The 19,364-nt window shown below is 38.0% G+C and overlaps 1 protein-coding gene and 1 pseudogene across 1 annotated transcript; one reads left to right on the top strand and one right to left on the bottom strand.

Moving 5' to 3' along the window:
- Positions 1 to 4,390, bottom strand: part of LOC113681559 (uncharacterized) — a 13,837-nt pseudogene extending 9,447 nt beyond the window's left edge.
- A 3,982-nt stretch (positions 4,391 to 8,372) lies between these two features.
- LOC113681567 (uncharacterized) lies at positions 8,373 to 18,800 on the top strand. Its single transcript, XM_027198665.2, has 9 exons — positions 8,373 to 9,172; positions 10,956 to 11,272; positions 12,180 to 12,296; positions 12,586 to 12,796; positions 12,968 to 13,125; positions 13,668 to 13,782; positions 14,269 to 14,353; positions 14,451 to 14,495; positions 14,636 to 18,800. The coding sequence occupies exons 1-9, from the start codon at positions 8,933 to 8,935 to the stop codon at positions 17,179 to 17,181; spliced, it is 3,834 nt and encodes a 1,277-aa protein (XP_027054466.2). The 5' UTR covers positions 8,373 to 8,932; the 3' UTR covers positions 17,182 to 18,800.
- The last annotated feature ends 564 nt before the right edge of the window (positions 18,801 to 19,364 follow it).

Here is a 19,364-nt window from a genome sequence, read left to right on the forward strand (position 1 = left end):
GAAACACCTCAGAATTTGATACCAAAGGGATGTAGAGCATGTGAAAGAACGAAGTGTAGTTGGTGTAAAAAGATCAACCAGACCACAACTTTCACCAGTCCCAATAACAACAAGACCTATACCATATTTCATACAGTGGACTGCCAATCGTCATGGATCATCTACACAATCGAGTGCAACATTTGCAAACTTCAATACATTGGCAAAAGCGAAACTGCATTTAACCTACGGTTAAACAATCACAGAAACCATATTAAAAAGGGAGTGAGTAGCTGCGAACTCACGGAACACTTTTTACATAACAAACGAACTCACGACTTTAACAATAATGTTACCATAACCATTATAGAGCAAATCCGAAAAGATCATTTAGAGACTGACAAAAAGAAAGAAGTCCTTAGAGAAAGAGAGATTTTTTGGCAAAGAAAATTAAACTCCTTTCAGCCATATGGACTAAACAAAAGAACTGGATAAAGCTTTTACGCGAAAACCTTTATAAAGTTTTAGGTACATAAATTGTTTATAACATACGTTATAAAGGTTTTAAAACTGTTAACCAATTAGAAACACTAATTGTTTACGAGAGATTTTACTCAGCATTTAATTAAGCAACATGCACTGTACTACGTCACACAAGTAACCAATTACGACTCTGTAACAATTGCATGTTAAGGCCCCTGAGGAAGGCAAATGCCGAAACGCGTCGGGTCTTGAATAAAGCGTTGAAAACGGAAGCACATTCTCCATTGTGCAAATTATATATATATATATATATATATATATATATATATATATATATATATGCATGCTCACTAGTTTATCTAGTTTGAGCACTCTGGCATGGCTTAGATGATACCACACGTGTGAGATCACTTGGGGTGGCTATATAGCCTTACCTCCATCCTAGCATCAGCACTGCACTGATGAGGCCCAGAAGGCCGAAACAGTACTGTCTGCAGTTAGTTATATATATATATATATATATATATATATATATATATATATATATATATATATATATATATATGTAGGAAGTCTGCAAGTCTATTTTCGCGTGGAACAGTGCTCAATACGTTGAAGCAGAGCAGAATAAATATTATGAGAGGGAAAAAGGGACGCAACTACATTTCCCGACAAGCCTGTTTCGTGAATCGCTTCACTCTTCAGGGGTTTAATGCCCTGAATGTCCTTTAATGCCCTAAACCCCTGAAGAGTGAAGCGATTCACGAAACAGGCTTGTCGGGAAATGTAGTTGCGTCCCTTTTTCCCTCTAATAATAATTATATATATATGTATATATGTGTATGTATATGTATATGTATATATAAATATATATATATATATATATATAGATAGATAGACAAATAGATAGATAGATATTCAAGGGCGAGCGAGAAGTATCGCAGTAAGATACTGTCGTTGGATACATGATCGATGGCTATGTCCAAGACCTTGCAGTGTAACAGTTGCCTCCACATCACAATATGCAAGGTGTTCTAGATTGACATTTACACAAGAGAGAAAATTCTCATCATAGTGACTTCCATTTAAAGAACAGTGAGACCTGCAGTCTTAAAACGAAATGGAGAAACGTGATGTTTGTAAGGACATTTCTTTGTTACTCTGTCAATGGCAGTTTCACTGTTTTCCAGAACATACCTTATCTATATAATGTATTGCAAACTAGTAAAAACTATAACAAAATTCTCGAAAGTGATCGGTTATTAACAACCAGATTTTAGCACTTATGTGAGAGTGTGTAATTGCAATAATTAATTTTCGATTGCACTTCGTGGCTGACAAACTTTTCTCGTGTTCTCTCAACACCACGCATGGTTCATTACAACGGTAAACCGATAGAATGTGTAGTATATCGCTTAAATTCATAATCATCTTATTACTGAAAGACTAAGCATGGGTAAACAAGGTTGAATAACAGACGACCGGCTGTTTTACGTCGGTATACCATACAATCTTTATTTATGACCACTTACCCACATTCTTCTCAATCGTATCCGACATAAAAATCTTGGAAATATTTCTCAGTGCCATACCGTATGGAGTGTTGTTTGGGTGTCCAAAATTAGTCAGTGTCAGTTCGAAAACATAGTCTTGCTTTGATATGCATCCTAAGATTGTTGGATAAAGGACAAACTGTAATCCTGTAAAGGTCAAACTGTAATACATGAGTATTTGTAGACTAAAGTTTTCGATCTCAGAGAAACGAAGCGATGGTTCGTCAAACTAATCATAGGCACTGTCTTACCCTTGAATGCAACAAAAAAATATATCTCGTCAGACCCATAGGTGTTGCTGGCGACACAGGTGTAGTTTCCTTCTTGACCAGGAAAGAAACGAATTTGGAATGCATTTGATGTTAAAACTACGTCAGATAAATTTTTGAATATCGACGTGTTCATAGGAGGCGTTCCAACCACTGAAATAATAACTTCATGGCCTGGAAAGATTTCTACAACAGCTGGTACTGTGAGTACTGGTGGAACTAAAAAGAAAAAAAGAAGAAGAAATGTTGTTTATCATACAAACTACAGTGTTACATAAGGATTTCCAGCCCTGAGAAAAGCCGTAACAACACACGTGAATAAACATCGTATTTTTTCACGTGCGTTTGATATCGCCAATCAGCTGGTCACACGTTACTCTCCTTTCACGCCACCCGGTCAGGTTGATGAAAGAACGGCGAAGCCTACACCATTCTCAATCAAAAGTCTTTGTCGGAATTTCTTCGGATTATGGCTGGTAAAACACTGAAAAATCCGTATCACTTAAAGACGATGACGTTCAAATTTTCCTTGTGGGGGAAGAAAACCCAAATACGGAAAGAGAAACCGCGGAATGTTCTGTATTGAGTTAACTTAGTAATGGCATTTCTCGCGGCTAAAAACAAAAATCGACGACTGGTAGTTTTGCCACAGGCCGATTTTGGCCATGTACCCGAAAGATTTCTTCTGTCGGTAAGTAAAAGTCGATAACTGAGAATTTCGTGTATTGAAAATTACGCTCATCGTTTGTTTTTGTGGTGTTTCGACGCATTTTTTCATTTTGAGCTTTAGCGCCAACGGAGTTCACGATTTTTTTTCAGGGATTGTCGATCCTTTATTTTCATTCGCTGATAAAGTTAACTCTTCCTGTCAGTAAAGGGTTATTGCGTTTATATAATAAACAAAAAAATACATGGTTGCTTGCAGATATGAAATTTCTCTTCTCGTGTTCAACTCGACACCTCACCTGTTTGCTGCGCTCACACGTGAGCTATCGAGTTAAACACTCGAAGAGAAATTCCATATCTGCGCACGCCCATATATTTTTCTCTAAATAATTACTATCGAAAGGAGTCATCCGTTGTATCAATAGAGTAAATTTTTAACTGGCAATTGAATAAGATAGTACATATTTTTTCGTTCTTTGTTCCACGCTTATGACTGAAGACGAATTACATCTTGCTTCATCTGAAGACACTTTTGCACCCAACGAAAACGGAGGCTATTCGTAATTTAATCGATATAATTTCCCGTGTTTAGACCCGCACAACGCAAGAAAGGTAATAGTATTTGGTTGTGGTTTACCATGAAATATGCCAAAGTATTTTCACTGTACCTACCTGAAGAATTGAAGAGGAGAGGAGGAAACTTCTGTTCTGGATACTACTGTCCGAATGGAAAGTAATATTTGGAGGGTAGTTGCTTGGATAACCCGGACTTTTTAATGTGTTATTTACCAAAACGCTATCTTCTGAAATGAATATCGTCATCATCACTATAACTATCACTATTGCAGTTTTCACAATTCTTATTATTTTCATTACTTTTAACTTCATTAGCATTATTATGATTATTATCATTACACATTCGAGTTATTATGAAAAATCTGATTGGTCGAGACCATCCAGTCAGCATGCAATCGCAGATGAACTCGACATAAGAGCCCAAAAAAATGTCGCCTGTGACCATACTCTTATTTAAGCTGTTCCTCAGGTAATTTATGAACGGACCCATCAAATTGCTTGCTTGCCAGTATCGTGATCATCGAATGTTTATTAAAAGCAACATGGCGGTCATATCAATTTTTTCTATGAAAGAAGTTATTCGAGACGCCGTTCGTTTAATTTCGTAAAGAATAACAAAAGGAAACAGATCAAGGATATATTTATGAGCACGTGACTTTCACTTCGCACCGCCTCACGCTTGCCCCCGTTCAACTGTAAAACGCAAAAAAAAAAAAAACTGTTTTACAGGCTATTAAAAACGTGACAATGGGTTCAAATTCAATGCTCACCTTGTATCGCTAAGACACCGGAATTTCCATTTAATTTTGGCACATGAATCAACAAAAGTAGTAACATGACAAAGGCAGATTCAGCATACCCCATGGCAAAGATGATTTCTGGGGAACGGGTTATAGCAAAAAGTACAGTTAGAACTAAATGCATTTTATAAACTAGTGTTAACAAAAATATCAATATTTCTGTCGATATCTGCCTCATTATAATTACTCTGTGTGTATTTATTTTTCCACGTTGGTAGGATATTGTTGTTGTTGTTTTTGTTATTTTTTTGCTTTTTTTATGTGAATCTGAACCGTTATGAATGTTATAATGAATATTATGTCAAAGTTCTAAAACCAAAAACAAAGTTCAAAAAATTTGTTGAAAATTTTCAAGGTTTTTATCGCCACTATTTTGCTTCATTTTTCTATGAAATTAATAAATCCCAGACTATATTGTGTTTGGGACTAAAAAAAAAAACTTTTTTCCTCCCACTAATTATATAAAAATAAAAAGAGCAGTTTCGAGATGTTTTTTTTAGATACAATGTGGATAAGAAAAATGTAATGGCATTTACAAGGTTTTTGTTTTGTTCTGTTTTTTTGTTACATTTGCCTTCACCGAACTTTTAAATACATTCTAATTTGCGATTTCGCGATGTTTTTCGTTCGAAATCATTTACTGGGCGAGGCAGATGTGACAAGTGGATTGGGACGAAGTTCCTCACTTTGTTAAATCCATTCCTATCCGTTTCATTCATAGTTAGGCGTTCTCCGAGGTCTTTAATAAGTCTCCTACCGCACCTGTTTTGTTTTCTGGAACGCAAATTGCGAGTCAAGGTGTTTCTTGTTACATATTCTGTTTTACCCTCTTCCCCTATTGGATGAGAGACTGAAATTTTTAATAGGAACGTGTCTTTTTCATCTATAGCGGAAAATTTTTCAGCAGTTTTCGTTCCCTGACTACCCTATAAGTATTAGCGGTCAGGACAAAATAAAATGCTCGCCATACGTTGAATTACAGTTTGTTTTCTGACACTTTCAATTTTCAGCTACTGAAACTTCGACTCTAACAGACACACATCATTTGTGCTGCAAAATCTCGGCCCATATTCCCTCAAAGAAGGAAGAACAAACGCTGGCTATTTTGGTCAAACCACCTCAGGCTAAACCATGTCCGTGATGGAGATGTAGCAAGAGAGTTCTCGTTCGACAGAATTAGCGGTTTAACATCCGATCAGCAAAACTACTGCACCGAAATTTAACTTTAAATATTGAATAATTATTCCTACCTTACTCCTGTTACATCGTGTGACCACGCATATTTGGACACAGAAATCAGTCCTTTTTCTAAGAGAACAAAATTGTAGATATTTTCCTGTGATTCACCAAAACCATTTACAGCTTTAAGTCGACCGCGCCTGCATTATGTTGGGAATAAATAATTCACCCCTAGTCAACATCTGGCAAACAAAAGGACAAATTTTCCTTTTTTCACTACGTTTGGACAAAGGAATTGGCTTACACTCACAGTTAGAGCCACATAAATAAAAGAACTGTCTTACCAAATTGATGCTTGTTTCATATTTTGCAAGCTGTCAGAAGAAAAAAATTCCATTGAAACAATTTACGAAAATATTAGGAAGGAAAAAATCACATAGCATTTGCAGCTACCACAGCGCAATAGGCTTTATTCACTATCCCCTCTAAGAGTAATATATACATCAAAATTAAAAACTGAAACATCTTGAGGTGAAAAATTGCATCGTTGCCTCGAAAAAATAATCCAATTTACTTGCCGCTTTCAATAGATGAGCTATTTTCTTGCACACTCCACTAATTGTCCTTTTCATTCAGAAGCATCCCGTAGAAACCATCCGATATTTTAACAATGCTTGGACTCCAAAATGCTTTCTTGAAAAGAAACATTGGACAAAATTATTTTCCATCACGTTTCGGATATACTTATCAGGCTAATCAATTTTGACCTCATGGGATATTTTTAAATCAGAATTACGGTTCCTGCCGCTATATATTCCATGGTAGGATAGAGGCTCACATAACTAGCGAAAATTTAATGTCATCAAAGTCATTAGTTCAGGATTTTTAGTCATATCCAGAAAATAATCAGTCTCTTACCTTAAAGCATTAGCTGAAAATAGAATGAGAGAAAAATAAAAGAAATAACGACCAGCTGCACGAGGAGTTGACATTAAGTAACTTCATCACACGTCAAGAAACTTATCATGAAAGCGAGTAATTTTGCGTATTGATTTTCAAATGCTCACCTAAATCTGCGACCGTATAATCGTGGCGGGCCTCAAGTTTATTTAGCAACCTGAGTAACATCACTGATCAAAACAGTTCATCTACGAGTTTACAATGGTGTCGCTTTTATTGTTTATTTTTTTTGTGCTAAGTTGTCGATACTTCACTTTATTCTGAGTAAGGGCGAGAATTGTTATGATACAAAGCTTGCTGCTGTTTGGGTGAACGTCTTAACTTTTCTGAACTCCATAAAAACAAATGTCTACGCCAGCCTCACATCGCCATCGTCATTTGTCACGTGGCATCATGTGTGTTACCACCTGAACGATCAAAATTTCCCTAAACTTACCAATTACTCCCCCTTTCCCCAACCCTTCCAGTGGAAGAAGCTGCCATTGATCGAATAAAGTAACAGTCAAGTAAATTATTTTCGATTAATAACGATAAACCAAGAAATATTTGTTACCCCCACCAACCAGCTGGCATTGGAAATAAACAACTCTGGTGTAGCCGTAACATTTTTAAAGACTCTTGTCGATGACCAGTTCCTTGCCGAAAGTGAAAAATGAAATAACAGATCTGTTTTGCGGATTCTTCTGGCTGGACGAATCCACTCGGCACAGCTCGCTACGTCCTGCACAAAGTAATTTTGTTCGACTACACATTAGATATGTTATGAACCAATCCTTTGTTTGCGTCTCCAATGACCTCGCATTTGTCACAGTTCTCTTAAGAAAAAGGAAAAAGAAAAAGAAAAAGAAAAAAGGACCTCAGCCATTGTCCATTAACTTTTTTCTTCGCGCTTGGTTAGTATGTCATAGTAATGGAAACTGAGGTATATACATATCCGAACCCCTGAGCTTCATTTGTTATGCAAAAGAGGTGCAACACATTTAATATAATATCATTGGCGAGGGAGAGAGAAATAAATGTTGAGATCGCCATGATCTCAGTTCGCCTAGCAACTCTTTCATTTGCAAAAAAACTATGTCAAGCTTTAAGAACACAGGTGTTTATCTCTTTTTTTCTGAAAATCATGTTACTTTTACTGGTCCCCATCGGAAGTCTCGATTTTTTAAGATCAGGTTATCAATAGTTAAAAACTTTTCATCTTTCGACAAAGGAGTCTACAGTCCACTCTCATCGCAACCCGTTGCAGAAGAAATCTACATAAACACTCGCGCCCTCTTGTTGGAACAGAAGATCGCGCGATGGTTATTTGGGAAATTGTCTACGATTCAATGACAGGATTGTTCCCCTTCCCTGGTAAGACCGGTTAGCGGCTTTATTTGAAGAGGCTAATTATTCGCTGTTTAAATCCAAACAAACACACTGCTTGAGAAGAGCCTGTTGAAGTTTTGCTGATCAGTACCTGTTACTTCTTGAAAATCATAGGTAGATCGTTGATAACAATGCATAGAAATAACAACAAAATTTTATACTGGGACATTATGCTTGAAGTCAGATTTTAGACGCTTCCGCCCTTCCCGGGGTCATTGTTAAAAAACGTCTGAGAGAAATGCTTGACTAGGTTCTATCATAAGATGGCATGGAATTTATTGTTCGTGCACATAGTGCTTAAATGCTCATTAAGGACCTGCAATATATTTGTATATTCTTTCGCTCTTGTTTTCAATAGTGTCGGTTAATATTTTTTTACAAGTTCTGAGAAATTATTTTTTCCGATTTTTTTGCACAATATAAGGATTCTAGAAGATTTCATCATGGACATGAATTCTCTGTAAGAAAAACATTTGATCTTGTACCTGTCAATTACCAACAGGGTCAAATGACATAATTTTTCGCCCTCTTAACTTGGTTGTTTTTCTAGAGACATTTAGTCAAACTAGCTTTGACTTTCATCTTCGAAAACACGAATAGTGCCTTCGATGGTTCAATTAATTTGGTGCTATCTTGCACACCGAACGCTTTCCAGATTAGGTTTAGTTCAAGCTAGTTAACTAAAATTCACACGATTCTTGAAGTTATTTTATGCACGACATAGCAACTCACTAACTATGCACTCATTTGCGTGTTTGCAGTGTTAAATTACAAACCATCCATTATAGGTAATGCTTCTTTAAGGCGTGCTTTGCATTTTCACAAATCAAAGAATTTGCTTCGCTTTCAAGAATCACCTTAAATCGATATTTCGTCAGAATCAGGCATCACGTCATTTCATTGTAAACGGTGATTGCCACCCATTGAATAAGCGTTCGATTCTATTATGGTACAATGCTGTGATTGTTTTCTCGCCGGGAACCTTTGATTTTGAGCCCTGGTCTGGATGTTTTTCCAACGAAATGAGAGATGACGGAGAAGATGGGCAGATAGACTGATTGGGAAAAGCAGGAGATATTCGCTCGGAAAATGACTAGAAATGCTCGGCGGGTCTTCTGTTTTACGCCTGGTTGGTTTGTTATGGTTTTCATCCACATGCGCTTTTACACAAGATAGGACGGCATACAGAGGCCAGTGGCGAAACTATTTTCCTGCACGAAATTCTGGGAGGAATGCATTATACTCCCGATATCTTCGGAGGAATAGTTCGTGGAATCCAAAGGTGAATTCGATGGCATTTTCCTACATAAGGTCAAACAAGTGGAGCAAGACAAGGCGGGTAAGAATTGGGAGATGTGAGGTGTTCAGCTTTATTTTGTAATTGTAACAAAATGCAATAGTTTTCGAGAGCAGTTTATTGTTTTAGGAATAGCGTTTGGAGAAGGCCTGTCCGTATTTGTCAAAACAGAAACCAAAACACAAAACACAAAACGGAAATGTGTGCTTTCATGCTAGAACTTATAACCTTGCAAAGAGAATAAATTATTTTCTGAGAGAGACTAATCCACGAGTCAGCGAACTCTTGGCGGGTAGCTTGAATATTTTTGCAAACGCAGAGAACTGGATTGATCAGGCTTTTGTTTTTACATTAGCCAGGCTCGATGTATGTTTTGCAGGGGTGGAGGATGAGGGTGTTTGGCTAACAGAAAAGAAAAAAAGAGAAGATGAAACTTACTAACTTCGTTGTTTATCGTTGCTAGCGTATTTTGAATCTATTATCGGGCGATTTTACCTTAGATGCAAGTATTTCTTTAGTTTTGTACGGAATCGTCGAAAAAGTTTAACGAAACAAGCAAATCTCTTCACGTGCTTTTTATAGTGGAAACATTAGTACTATTGATTTTTTCTTTGAGATTTGTTCCCAGTCTATGAGAAGAATGCTGCAAAATTTATGTAAGTTCAAGACGTCTGGTGGATATCAAAGGATGCCCATAGTGTATTCCTCGCTTTTCAGGTTCTTACTTGACCGGTTTTTTTTTTCTGGAAAAATGTTGTAATTAGGCCATAACCTGATCATTCCTGCTCCTTTCCCCAATTCTCTGAGAGCAGGGAGGTAGCTTGGATATCATTTGCGTGACGAAAAAGTTGAAGGGCAATGATTAAAAATTAGACCTCCCAAGCTAAGGTTGTGTGTTATTTTCATGGATTGAAATCTGACTTCAATTCTAAAGTTATGTGGTACTCAATCCAGGTAGGTTCAAAAGACCACGGCGAAAAAAGCTTCGTATAACGATTGAAACTCAGCAATCGTTATGAAATTAATTTATATTTACCCGCTCAAGCAGAAAGCAGGTAGTACCTGCGATTTCCTTTGATTGGTCGAGTGGTCCTTGCCGCGAATTTTGTACAGGGGTGGCAAGGAAAACGGCTTACTGTCAAGCAGTGTTAAGAAACTGCACACCTAACCCTCATCTAAACTAGCACCAGTCAACTAATAATGCGTTAGAGTCAATATTAAGTTATGGGAGGGGTAGGTGCACAGTCGCTCATACACTGATATTAAACCGGAAAAACCATTGCATCAACTTATCAAGGAGTTTCGCTCAGATTGATTGTAAAGGACTCACGTTTTAACATAATTTTAACAGCGTTCCTGGGGTCGCCAAGGTAACTCTGACTCTCATAACTACCGAAGCATACTATGATTTCTGTAGTTTAAACCTGGCTAAAGTATCCGGGTGGAATGCTTTTCCGTCTTTGAAAAATCACATGGAATATTCAGTCAGGTTTGCCTTGAAGATTTCTTTATACTCGTTGATAATCCTGTTTAAAGAGGCTCTGTATAAGTTTAGTTTCAATCACTCGGCTTCGATCAGAATTTACGCGTTCATCGTTTGGAAATGTTGTGTCCTTGGAACTGTAATTTGGCCAGGTTAGGATAAGTAAATACAAAGGACACTAAACACAAAACAAAGCAAACAAACCAATCAAAAACAAACAACCAAACAAAGAAAAACAAAAGGAAAAAAGAGTGGTAGATGGAGGAAAATCTTTATATAGCTCTTTGTCATATCTCTTCCCAATACCGATTTTTTGAGATCCAAGTTTAAATCTTGTTACAGCGACAAGACATTTATGACGGCTCAGATTATGACTGGGATGGATTTCCTGTGGAGGATACACCAACATGGCCCCCTGATTACAATTCTTGGCCCCAAACAGTAACTCAAGCACCTTCCCAAGTAGTCGCACCACAGTTACCTCAGCAAATACCTACCCAGCCTCCTCTTCAAGCACAACAATTAGGCCCATATCGGGTACCCCCCTTAGTTACCAATCCGATTGGGGCACCTAAAGTAGTACCCCAGCCAAGGATATCGCTCTCAACAACCCAGACACAATCAGTGGCTCCTCGAATCAATTCTTATAAGGATTCAAAGTAAGTAAAATTGTTCCCTAATTCATTCATCCAAAAAGATCAACAGGCACCGAGAACAGTCCTTTCCGGCTCACCTACACGACTACTTGGCACTATTGTCACTATTATTATATTGCCTTTCTATAACCACTTGAGCGCTTTGGGTAAGTTTTGCTTTCATAATGAAAAAGAAGCAGTCCTTTAAGACGGTCAAGTGCAATAAATACCACATCAAACCCTTACACGCACACAAAAAAGAAAACTGGATTTTTCTTGTGTGGTATAGACATAAGCAAGAAAATTTAAATTGTTATTGTCATTCATTTACTAAGAGAGATAGAGACTTATTTGATGACTTTGATCTAGCTCCCCGATCCACGCTCTAAGAAGTAGGATATATAGAGATTATTACATGGAAAGTGATTTTCACTCTTGAGCTATGATGCAACAGAAAAAACAAAACAAAACAATACAAAACAAAACAAAGCAAAAAAAAAAAAAAAACGAGTGAGCGCAGCGAACAAGTGAGTTTTTTTTTGCTGCATCGCATTTCCACGGTATGATATCCTATTTCATACATACTGAGATTTTTTTCTCAGTGACCGACAAATTTTAACGATTGGAAGCCACTGGTTGCCCTCCACTGTGGAGTACTATCATTTTTACTTCTGACTGAACAAACGAGTCATAATCTCTCAAGTTTTCGATTAGAGAATAGAAGAAAATAACGCTTTTTGGTAGAGTGTGCAAGTTTAATCCCATGTGCGATAAAAATGTTATTAAGCATTTTGACGAGCCACCTATGTAGCTTGTAGCTCCCCACCCTAAAATACAGTTTGCTTTCCCCGTTCACCCACTGGTCCTCTATCAGAAGTTGTGAAGATCTTTATGTATCTTAATTGTTGTTGTTGTTTTTTCAACTCATCAGGCCATCCGTAAGTATGGAAGTGCGTGATGCATTGAGGGTATGTAGCCCCGGCCCACCTTTGGGTGTCAATCCATTGTTCAGGAACTGTCTCATCATTGGGGACTCAATTTCTCTCGGGTAGATATGAAGTATGATATATTCAACAGCTCACAAAAGTTTGATAATTTCATGACAACTATCGCTTCCAATTACTCACCAATTGGAGGCGATAGTGGGGCTTGAACAAACCTTATTCAATGATTTTTTTAAGGCTAATAGAAGTCTATTGCAGCCATACGTTCATTATGAATTTAAAATGAAAACTTGATGCAGATAGTCCAGTAGCATCTTTATATAGTGTCCTTACATGCCCCTCTTTCAATTTATTGTAATTTTTATAGTACCCTCTGGACTTCTCTCATTTTAGATATCTCACAACGGTAAAAGGTCAACTCAAAGGTTTATGTCAAGTTCAGCACGCGCCGTTTGCTAAGGGGTCTGGGGCTGTTGACTCCAGATACGGCTTACAGTGCCTGTCCATGATGCTCAGTACCACGTCGCTGGAACCAACCCATTACGATGCAGTTGTTTTCAATTTTGGAATGCACGACATCGATTATAGCAAGTTGTTTCCAGAGGTATGTAGGTATTATTTTATTCAGCTCTTTCTGTGCAGTTTTCGTTTTATATTACAAATATTTTTTTTCTTTGATGAAGTTGAGTTCCGACAATTTATTGGAGGTTTGTTGATATGAGAGATTGAGACTAAACAACATTGCTCACTCCAGCCAAATTTTACTTTTCTTTAGGAATTCGTCCCACTAGAAGAGTATGGCCAAAACCTCAGGAAAATTAAAAATATTATCCTTCAAAGAGGAGCTCAGGTAGCCTTTGCTCTCACAACGCCTGTTCCAATCGCTGGACGGAGGAACAAAAGAGTCATTGCGTACAACAAAGAGGCTGTAAGGTACATTTTTAATCTTTGATATGCCTTCGTTTAACGAGGACAGATGTACAGATTATCGCTATTACTTCGCACGTAGTTGGTTTGTCCCCGTTCGACAAAAAGCCAATCAGAATGATCCGCGCTCCCAGTGCTTAGTTTCTAAGCGCAGTTTGTTTGTTATTCTTATTTCTTGGCCTCATTTGAACTTCAATATATTTAATTGAAACACTGTTGAATTACAATTTGAATTATCGGTTACTGTATAAAATTGTAAAATGTCATAAAAACGTTCTATCAGCCAGTTAGTCTGACAGACATTTACATAGTTTTGATCTCTGAATGAACCTTCTGTTGGTAATTAAATTATATGAAAAAAGCGGTGTTTCACAATTAGAGACCTGGCAAGGTCATTTTACAACACACTTCACTCTCACAATGGTTGACTCCAAGTAGGAGTACAAATGAATACCGGAAGTTAGAAACAAAAACCTCATTCAAGAGAAGTAGCAATAGTCTCATTGCATAGTTTAAATCATATGACTTGACTCTTTCTGTGTTTGTAGAATCATGGAAGAGGGCCCGAGAGTGGATATTATAGATCTTCACGCTGCTGTCATCAAAGTGTGTGGAGAGCCACCTTATGATACTTGCAGTATCATGAAACAACCTCGGGACGTGGTAATGAATTTTTCATGATCACCCGCCAAAGTACTCTTTTTTGTTTCAACCAGTCAGTAATAAAATTTCAAAGGACTGCTAATAAGCGGGCAGCGGTTTCTTGAAATTCCCTTTCCTTTTTTGTAAGGCATGCAGTGTTGAGTTTACGAGATCTAGATAGTTATTATCAATATTGTGAATCACAAAATCAATAAAAAAGTTATATTTATACGAACTGAAATCAAAAGTAAATTGATTGCGACTATTAATATCGACCAATCTTGATTTGAAAGGGCGTGAAAAACTCATATCTCTCAGTTTTTTTTTTCATCCAAGTATTGAAAACACAATTATTATTTCTTTAACTATAAACGGATAAAGGCAAGATAATGGTTTATTTTGACGTGGTTCTTTGGCAGAGTTAATTTCTCCGCCTTTTAGACCCTCTTATGGATAAAACTGTCATCAAAATGACATTTATTTTCTATCTTAATTTTTTGCTTGAAGCACTTTAATCCCAAAGGAAGTCACATCCTTGGAGTCAGAGTTGGTGCTGCTTTTCGCAGCCTTTTATCTAGAGCGAAACCCCGAGGTTTGTAAGAATGAGCAGTTTCTTGAAATTCCCTTTTCTTTTTTAAGGCATGCAGCGTTTAGTTTACGAGATAGTTATTCTCAAAATTGTATCCTAGGCCAACTCTCTCCTCCCAAAGCCCCAGAACTGTCGACGAGAGAAGGTAAGAATTTAGAGACGTGTATTGTTCGGAGGGATGTTGTATTTCTAGGGAAAGTATTCTGACCGCGTTGAAAACTAATTAGGACTTCAGTTATCATCTCGTTTAGTTATTCTTGGCTGACAACAAGAGTTTCATTTCAGGGCTAGCAAGTGCTTATCTGCATGATGATACTTCGTTTTGCCCGGATATGGTGACCAGATGCCCGGCACGGACCACGTGTTGCGAGGACCTGCTCTCCTTGACTGGTTACGGATGTTGTATGGCGCCTGATGCAGCGCGTTGCCCAGATAGTTGGCATTGTTGCCCCAGGGGATCCCATTGCTCCACTAGCTGTAACTTCAGATCGTGCAGATGTATTTTTCCCTTTGCGCATCCTCTCTCGGGAAAACTAACAAAGGAAGGAGCGAGGATCAATGTGGAATCAAAGTCTGAATCGGGTATACATCCTGCAGGCAGTGAAGGCACGGCCCAGAAAGCAAAGGCGAAAAACTTGATGTCTATGGAAAGAAAGGGGAAGGAAAATAAACTTAAAGCGAACCTTGATAACAATCAAACAAAACTGCATAAAAAGGGTGAAGGAAAGTCGGAACACATAGTTAAGCCGAAAGAGAGCAAAACTGAACGACTAAAGCAAAGGCGAAAGGATAAGGCAAGAAAAAAGACGAAGAAAAATACATCGAAACCACATGAAAATCGCTTGAGCGCCCACAAACTTAAGAAATCGAGGAAGGTTAAAACAATCCAGAAGATTAGCAAAAAAGTTGTCAAGGCCCACCGAAAGCATCAAAAGACAAGATTCCACCACAAAAAGAAACAACACTGGATAAACGTATTTCAGTATGGATTTGGCGTACTGAAGAAGCACAAGCCTCACATTACGTTTTCTCACACTTGGGGGAAACGAAAGCATCAAAAATTGTCATTCAAATCAAACAGACATAACCACAAAAGGCCAAGAATAGATATCTCAATGACAGAAGAACTGAAGCATCTCATAGTTAATCATCGAAAGGAGAAGCTTCGTGCGAGATTGAGGCTGCATAGTGATGCTTCTGATAAATATTCGCATGGAAGTGAAAAAAATCGCCACATTCAAAGGACTAAGTCAAAAAAATTAAAGAGATGGAGAGGAAAAAAATTTAACCGAGTTAAAATAAGGAGGATTTTCACTCAGCCTAAGGCAAAGTATCATGAGAAACATCGACACCATGCAAGGACGCCTATTTTACGTCATAAGCTGAAAAAAGATGGGAAACTCAGAAACTTTGCTAAACAAAATGCCGGAGGTAACTCAAGGGACGGTCACTTGAAGGGTACATTACATTCCCGCGAATGGAATACGTTGAATGTTAATCACTTGGACGAGAACACATCTGCTCATGGGGCCACAAGTTTCTCAGAAAGCGGAAAATCAAATGATTCTAGGATTTTAATTCAAAAAGCTGCGTTCAAAGAAAAAATTCCCTTAGGAAGCTATGGAGAAGAACAGGATATCAAACTAAATTTGACTAACAATATATGTAATTCAAGTAGTGCTCATGAATCTGCAAGTACAAATGAAAATGAACATAACTGTTCATTGAATGTGCCTCCTACCCATATCGCTCCTCAATCTGACGAAGATCCTCAAGGCTTTTCAGCAATGCGCCTTCCAAATGTGACCACCAACTGTACTGGAAAAATCCCAGATAAAGGAAAACCGATACGAAATTCATTAACAATATTTAAAGCATACCCAAAGCACAGTAGTATTGAAGGAAGCGGACAAGACGGTGACAGAGTGAGAGGCAGTGGGAAGGTTGCAAATAACGCAACATCAAATGAAGGACACTCGAATAAAAGTAGTGTAAAGTACACCGCAAAAACGAGAAACGGCGGTGCTTTTTTAACGTCAGGTACGGGTAACAAAGTGTGGATAGATTCAATCTCAGGTTTCGGTGCAAATGGACTAGAGGCAGATGGATCTTCTTTTGGCTCCTCGAGTGGCTTAGAGGAATCCATTCCGAATAGCGGTGACTTTGATAGACCGGAGTTTGATGCGTATGGTGAAAGCTCAGGAGATGATCCGGAGAAAGTTATAGCTGACAGCGAACTGCAACGGGCAGACGGAATCAAAAGTTCTAATAAAGCAAGTTCATTTGGGAGCAATTGGAACACGCCCATTATTTTAAGTGGCTCCAGTAATGGGAACATTGTTGAAAACGGAGGACGTCGTGAATTTGGCGGAGAAGCCGAATATGGCATAGAAAGGGATGTTGACAAGGTAATAACCTTAACTTATTCCGGAAGTGCTTTTTATAGTGGAACAAATTCGTTTAGCCAAAATAATAAAGCAATGGCGAATGAACAAGCCATTAAACAAGACGGCGAGGATTTCTTTTCAACATCTACCAAATATGTTTTCCCTCAGACGACAGAAAATGATTGGTCCTCAGGAGAAGCTTTCAGTGGATCTGAGCCAAGTAGTAGCCATCAGTCTGGTACGTCCGGATGGGAAAGCAGTGGCGAGGATAGCTCTTACTCAGGACATCGCCCTGTTGTTACCCACGGAATCTCGAGTGTCTCTGTCTCTGCACACCAAAGCGAGGTCGATTTTGATGGTAAATACGATGCCAGTGGGGTGGCCAACGAGGAAGAAGTTACTCGGCGTAAGAAAAGTGATATCGGTGGTGCAATGAAAAGTTAAGACTGTGAGAGCAAATCATGAGACAAATAGAAGTCGTGCGTCATGGAAAGATGAGGATCTTCAACAGCTGTTGTATTGGTTGTCTACTAGTGATGACGACAGCCATTTTAAACAAACGCCATCTTCAACAAATCTGGGGCCTTTGCACTACGTTAATCAAACAGAGTCTAGATATTCACATAAGCGAAGACTTCATGAAATGCTGTTGCAAAAGGTTTTCCCAGATTTCTCCAAAGGGAACGAGCAGCCGAACCTGGAAGAAAGTGAAGGTGAAGAAAAAGTAAACGTGAAGTGAAGAATCTTCTCGTAAAGAAGTTTCATTAAACCTTCGAGTGACAGCGTCGCGAAAGCCGATCGTACTTTAAAGTTGTTCTATCAGAGTTTCACATTACTAAAAGTGAATCGTTTTAGTAGTTCAACGGTTTGAATGACGAAGAACGTGGAAAGTTTAAAGTTATTTCCTAAGGCTAATCATCTTAAGAAGAATGCAAAACCTAAAAGATCAGATTCTCTCGCTGATACGTTAAATTCAACGTGAGGGCACTTTAGCATATTTTAGAAATATCGTAATATTTAGGTCAAAGTAAGTTTGCAATTTCTGTACTCGACTAAGTGGACTGTGGTTTTTATAATATTTTCTAGAGTAAGTAGAGCAGCTTTATACGATTTAAATTCTGTATGTATTTTATATTGGCAAGTTAAGCGACATATTTGGCCTTTTAAGATTTAAACGAGCTCATAGTTTAGGTATGGATGTTGTGACAGAAATGTTATTTTTACGCATACAGCATTCTAAAAAAATGCTTTTGGAGCACTCACGTTATCTCGTGATATTATCGATTCGGTAATTAAATTTTGGAGCAATTTGGATTACTTCTTTAAAGACTAACGGTGTTTTTCACCACTTATTTAAAGCTTAGGGAAGGTCACAACTCATTTCCCGGGAAAGCGATCAGAAAATTTTTGTTTGTGTAACGATAAAATATACCTGATCCCGTCATAAGGCTCTATAATTTTATTGCGATCCTTCCTTATCGGCAATTAATAGGCGGCCAAATTTCTATAGTCCTCCTTTATCCTCTGTTGGCGAGAACTGATCCCACTCTGCTCCCCCTCGGATAACTATGTTATCCCCAAAATTCCTCAGACTTCCCTCGTATGGGCCAAGTTGTTCAGAGCTAGGTTAAGATAACCCAGGGTTAGCGTGAAATCTGACCTCGTATCTGAAAGCTTTAAAAGAATATTCAGCTTAAATTTTTTTCCTACAATTTGATGCCTGAATGTTCTAAAAGGAATTGAAGAAATTATGTGAAATAGGCCTTTGAAGAGGGGAATAAAGAAACCCAGGTTAAAACTTAACCCCGAGTTAGCGCTAATCGGCCTTCGAACAATTTGGCCCTGAATTTCTGGTTCCCAAGGTGAAATATTGATATAAACACTTTCTTTGTTTTTGTTTTAATTTTTTTTCCCTGAATCATCCGAGTAATAATTTGTTTGTTATCAGCTTTTTTTGTTTAATGTTTTTTGTAAACTCAGTTTATTAACTTGGACATATAGCATTTTTATATCCAATTGATTGAGTGAAAGCGTGGCTGTTAATAAAATGATCTTCGCGGCATGCCGTTTTGTTATGCTTATTGTTATGCTTATTTACGTGTGGCGCGCCATAGAAAGTCTTGTTCCTATCACCCTCAATTAAATCAGACAGAACACAGTCTCGACTTATTATCGCCATATCTTAAACCTTATTACCATGAGACCCTTAACACGTGGATGTCAGCCTGAGCTTCTAAGGAAGATTCGTTACCGCAGGATGTTTACTTCATAGTCAACTTCTGGTCTTAATAATCAACCTATTTTGTTTCAGTTAACAAGTGCTTTGTCAAAAACGGAACCAATCGCCTTGAGATGTTATTGTCTACGTCCCAAGACAGTGTAATCTGTTCATAAAGCCCAAACATATAATCCAACCTCCTAATGACAAGTTTTCACAAGTGCCAAGCGAATAAAACTTCTAGAGTCTGAAAGTCTCCTAAGAAAAGAGTTTTAGAGGTGTTTTTTTTTTAATCCACTGGTTATTTTCTCCACTTCTAAGGAAATACTTTCAATGTTGAACCTCTCTTCGGCAATCGATTCTAAATTTGATGTAAGGATGCGGTTCCTTCTCAAGCCTAAAATGTCGA

This window comes from Pocillopora damicornis, chromosome 1, assembly GCF_964200805.1.
Source record: "Pocillopora damicornis chromosome 1, jaPocDami1.2, whole genome shotgun sequence".
Lineage (NCBI taxonomy): Eukaryota > Metazoa > Cnidaria > Anthozoa > Scleractinia > Pocilloporidae > Pocillopora > Pocillopora damicornis.

Coding starts and splice junctions, on each gene's coding strand:
- LOC113681567 (XM_027198665.2), top strand. CDS start 8,933: ATGCTCGGCGGGTCTTCTGTTTTACGCCTGGTTGGTTTGTTATGGTTT. Junction 11,273..12,179: donor AATTCTTATAAGGATTCAAA/GTAAGTAAAATT, acceptor TCAACTCATCAG/GCCATCCGTAAGTATGGAAG. Junction 13,126..13,667: donor TACAACAAAGAGGCTGTAAG/GTACATTTTTAA, acceptor CTGTGTTTGTAG/AATCATGGAAGAGGGCCCGA.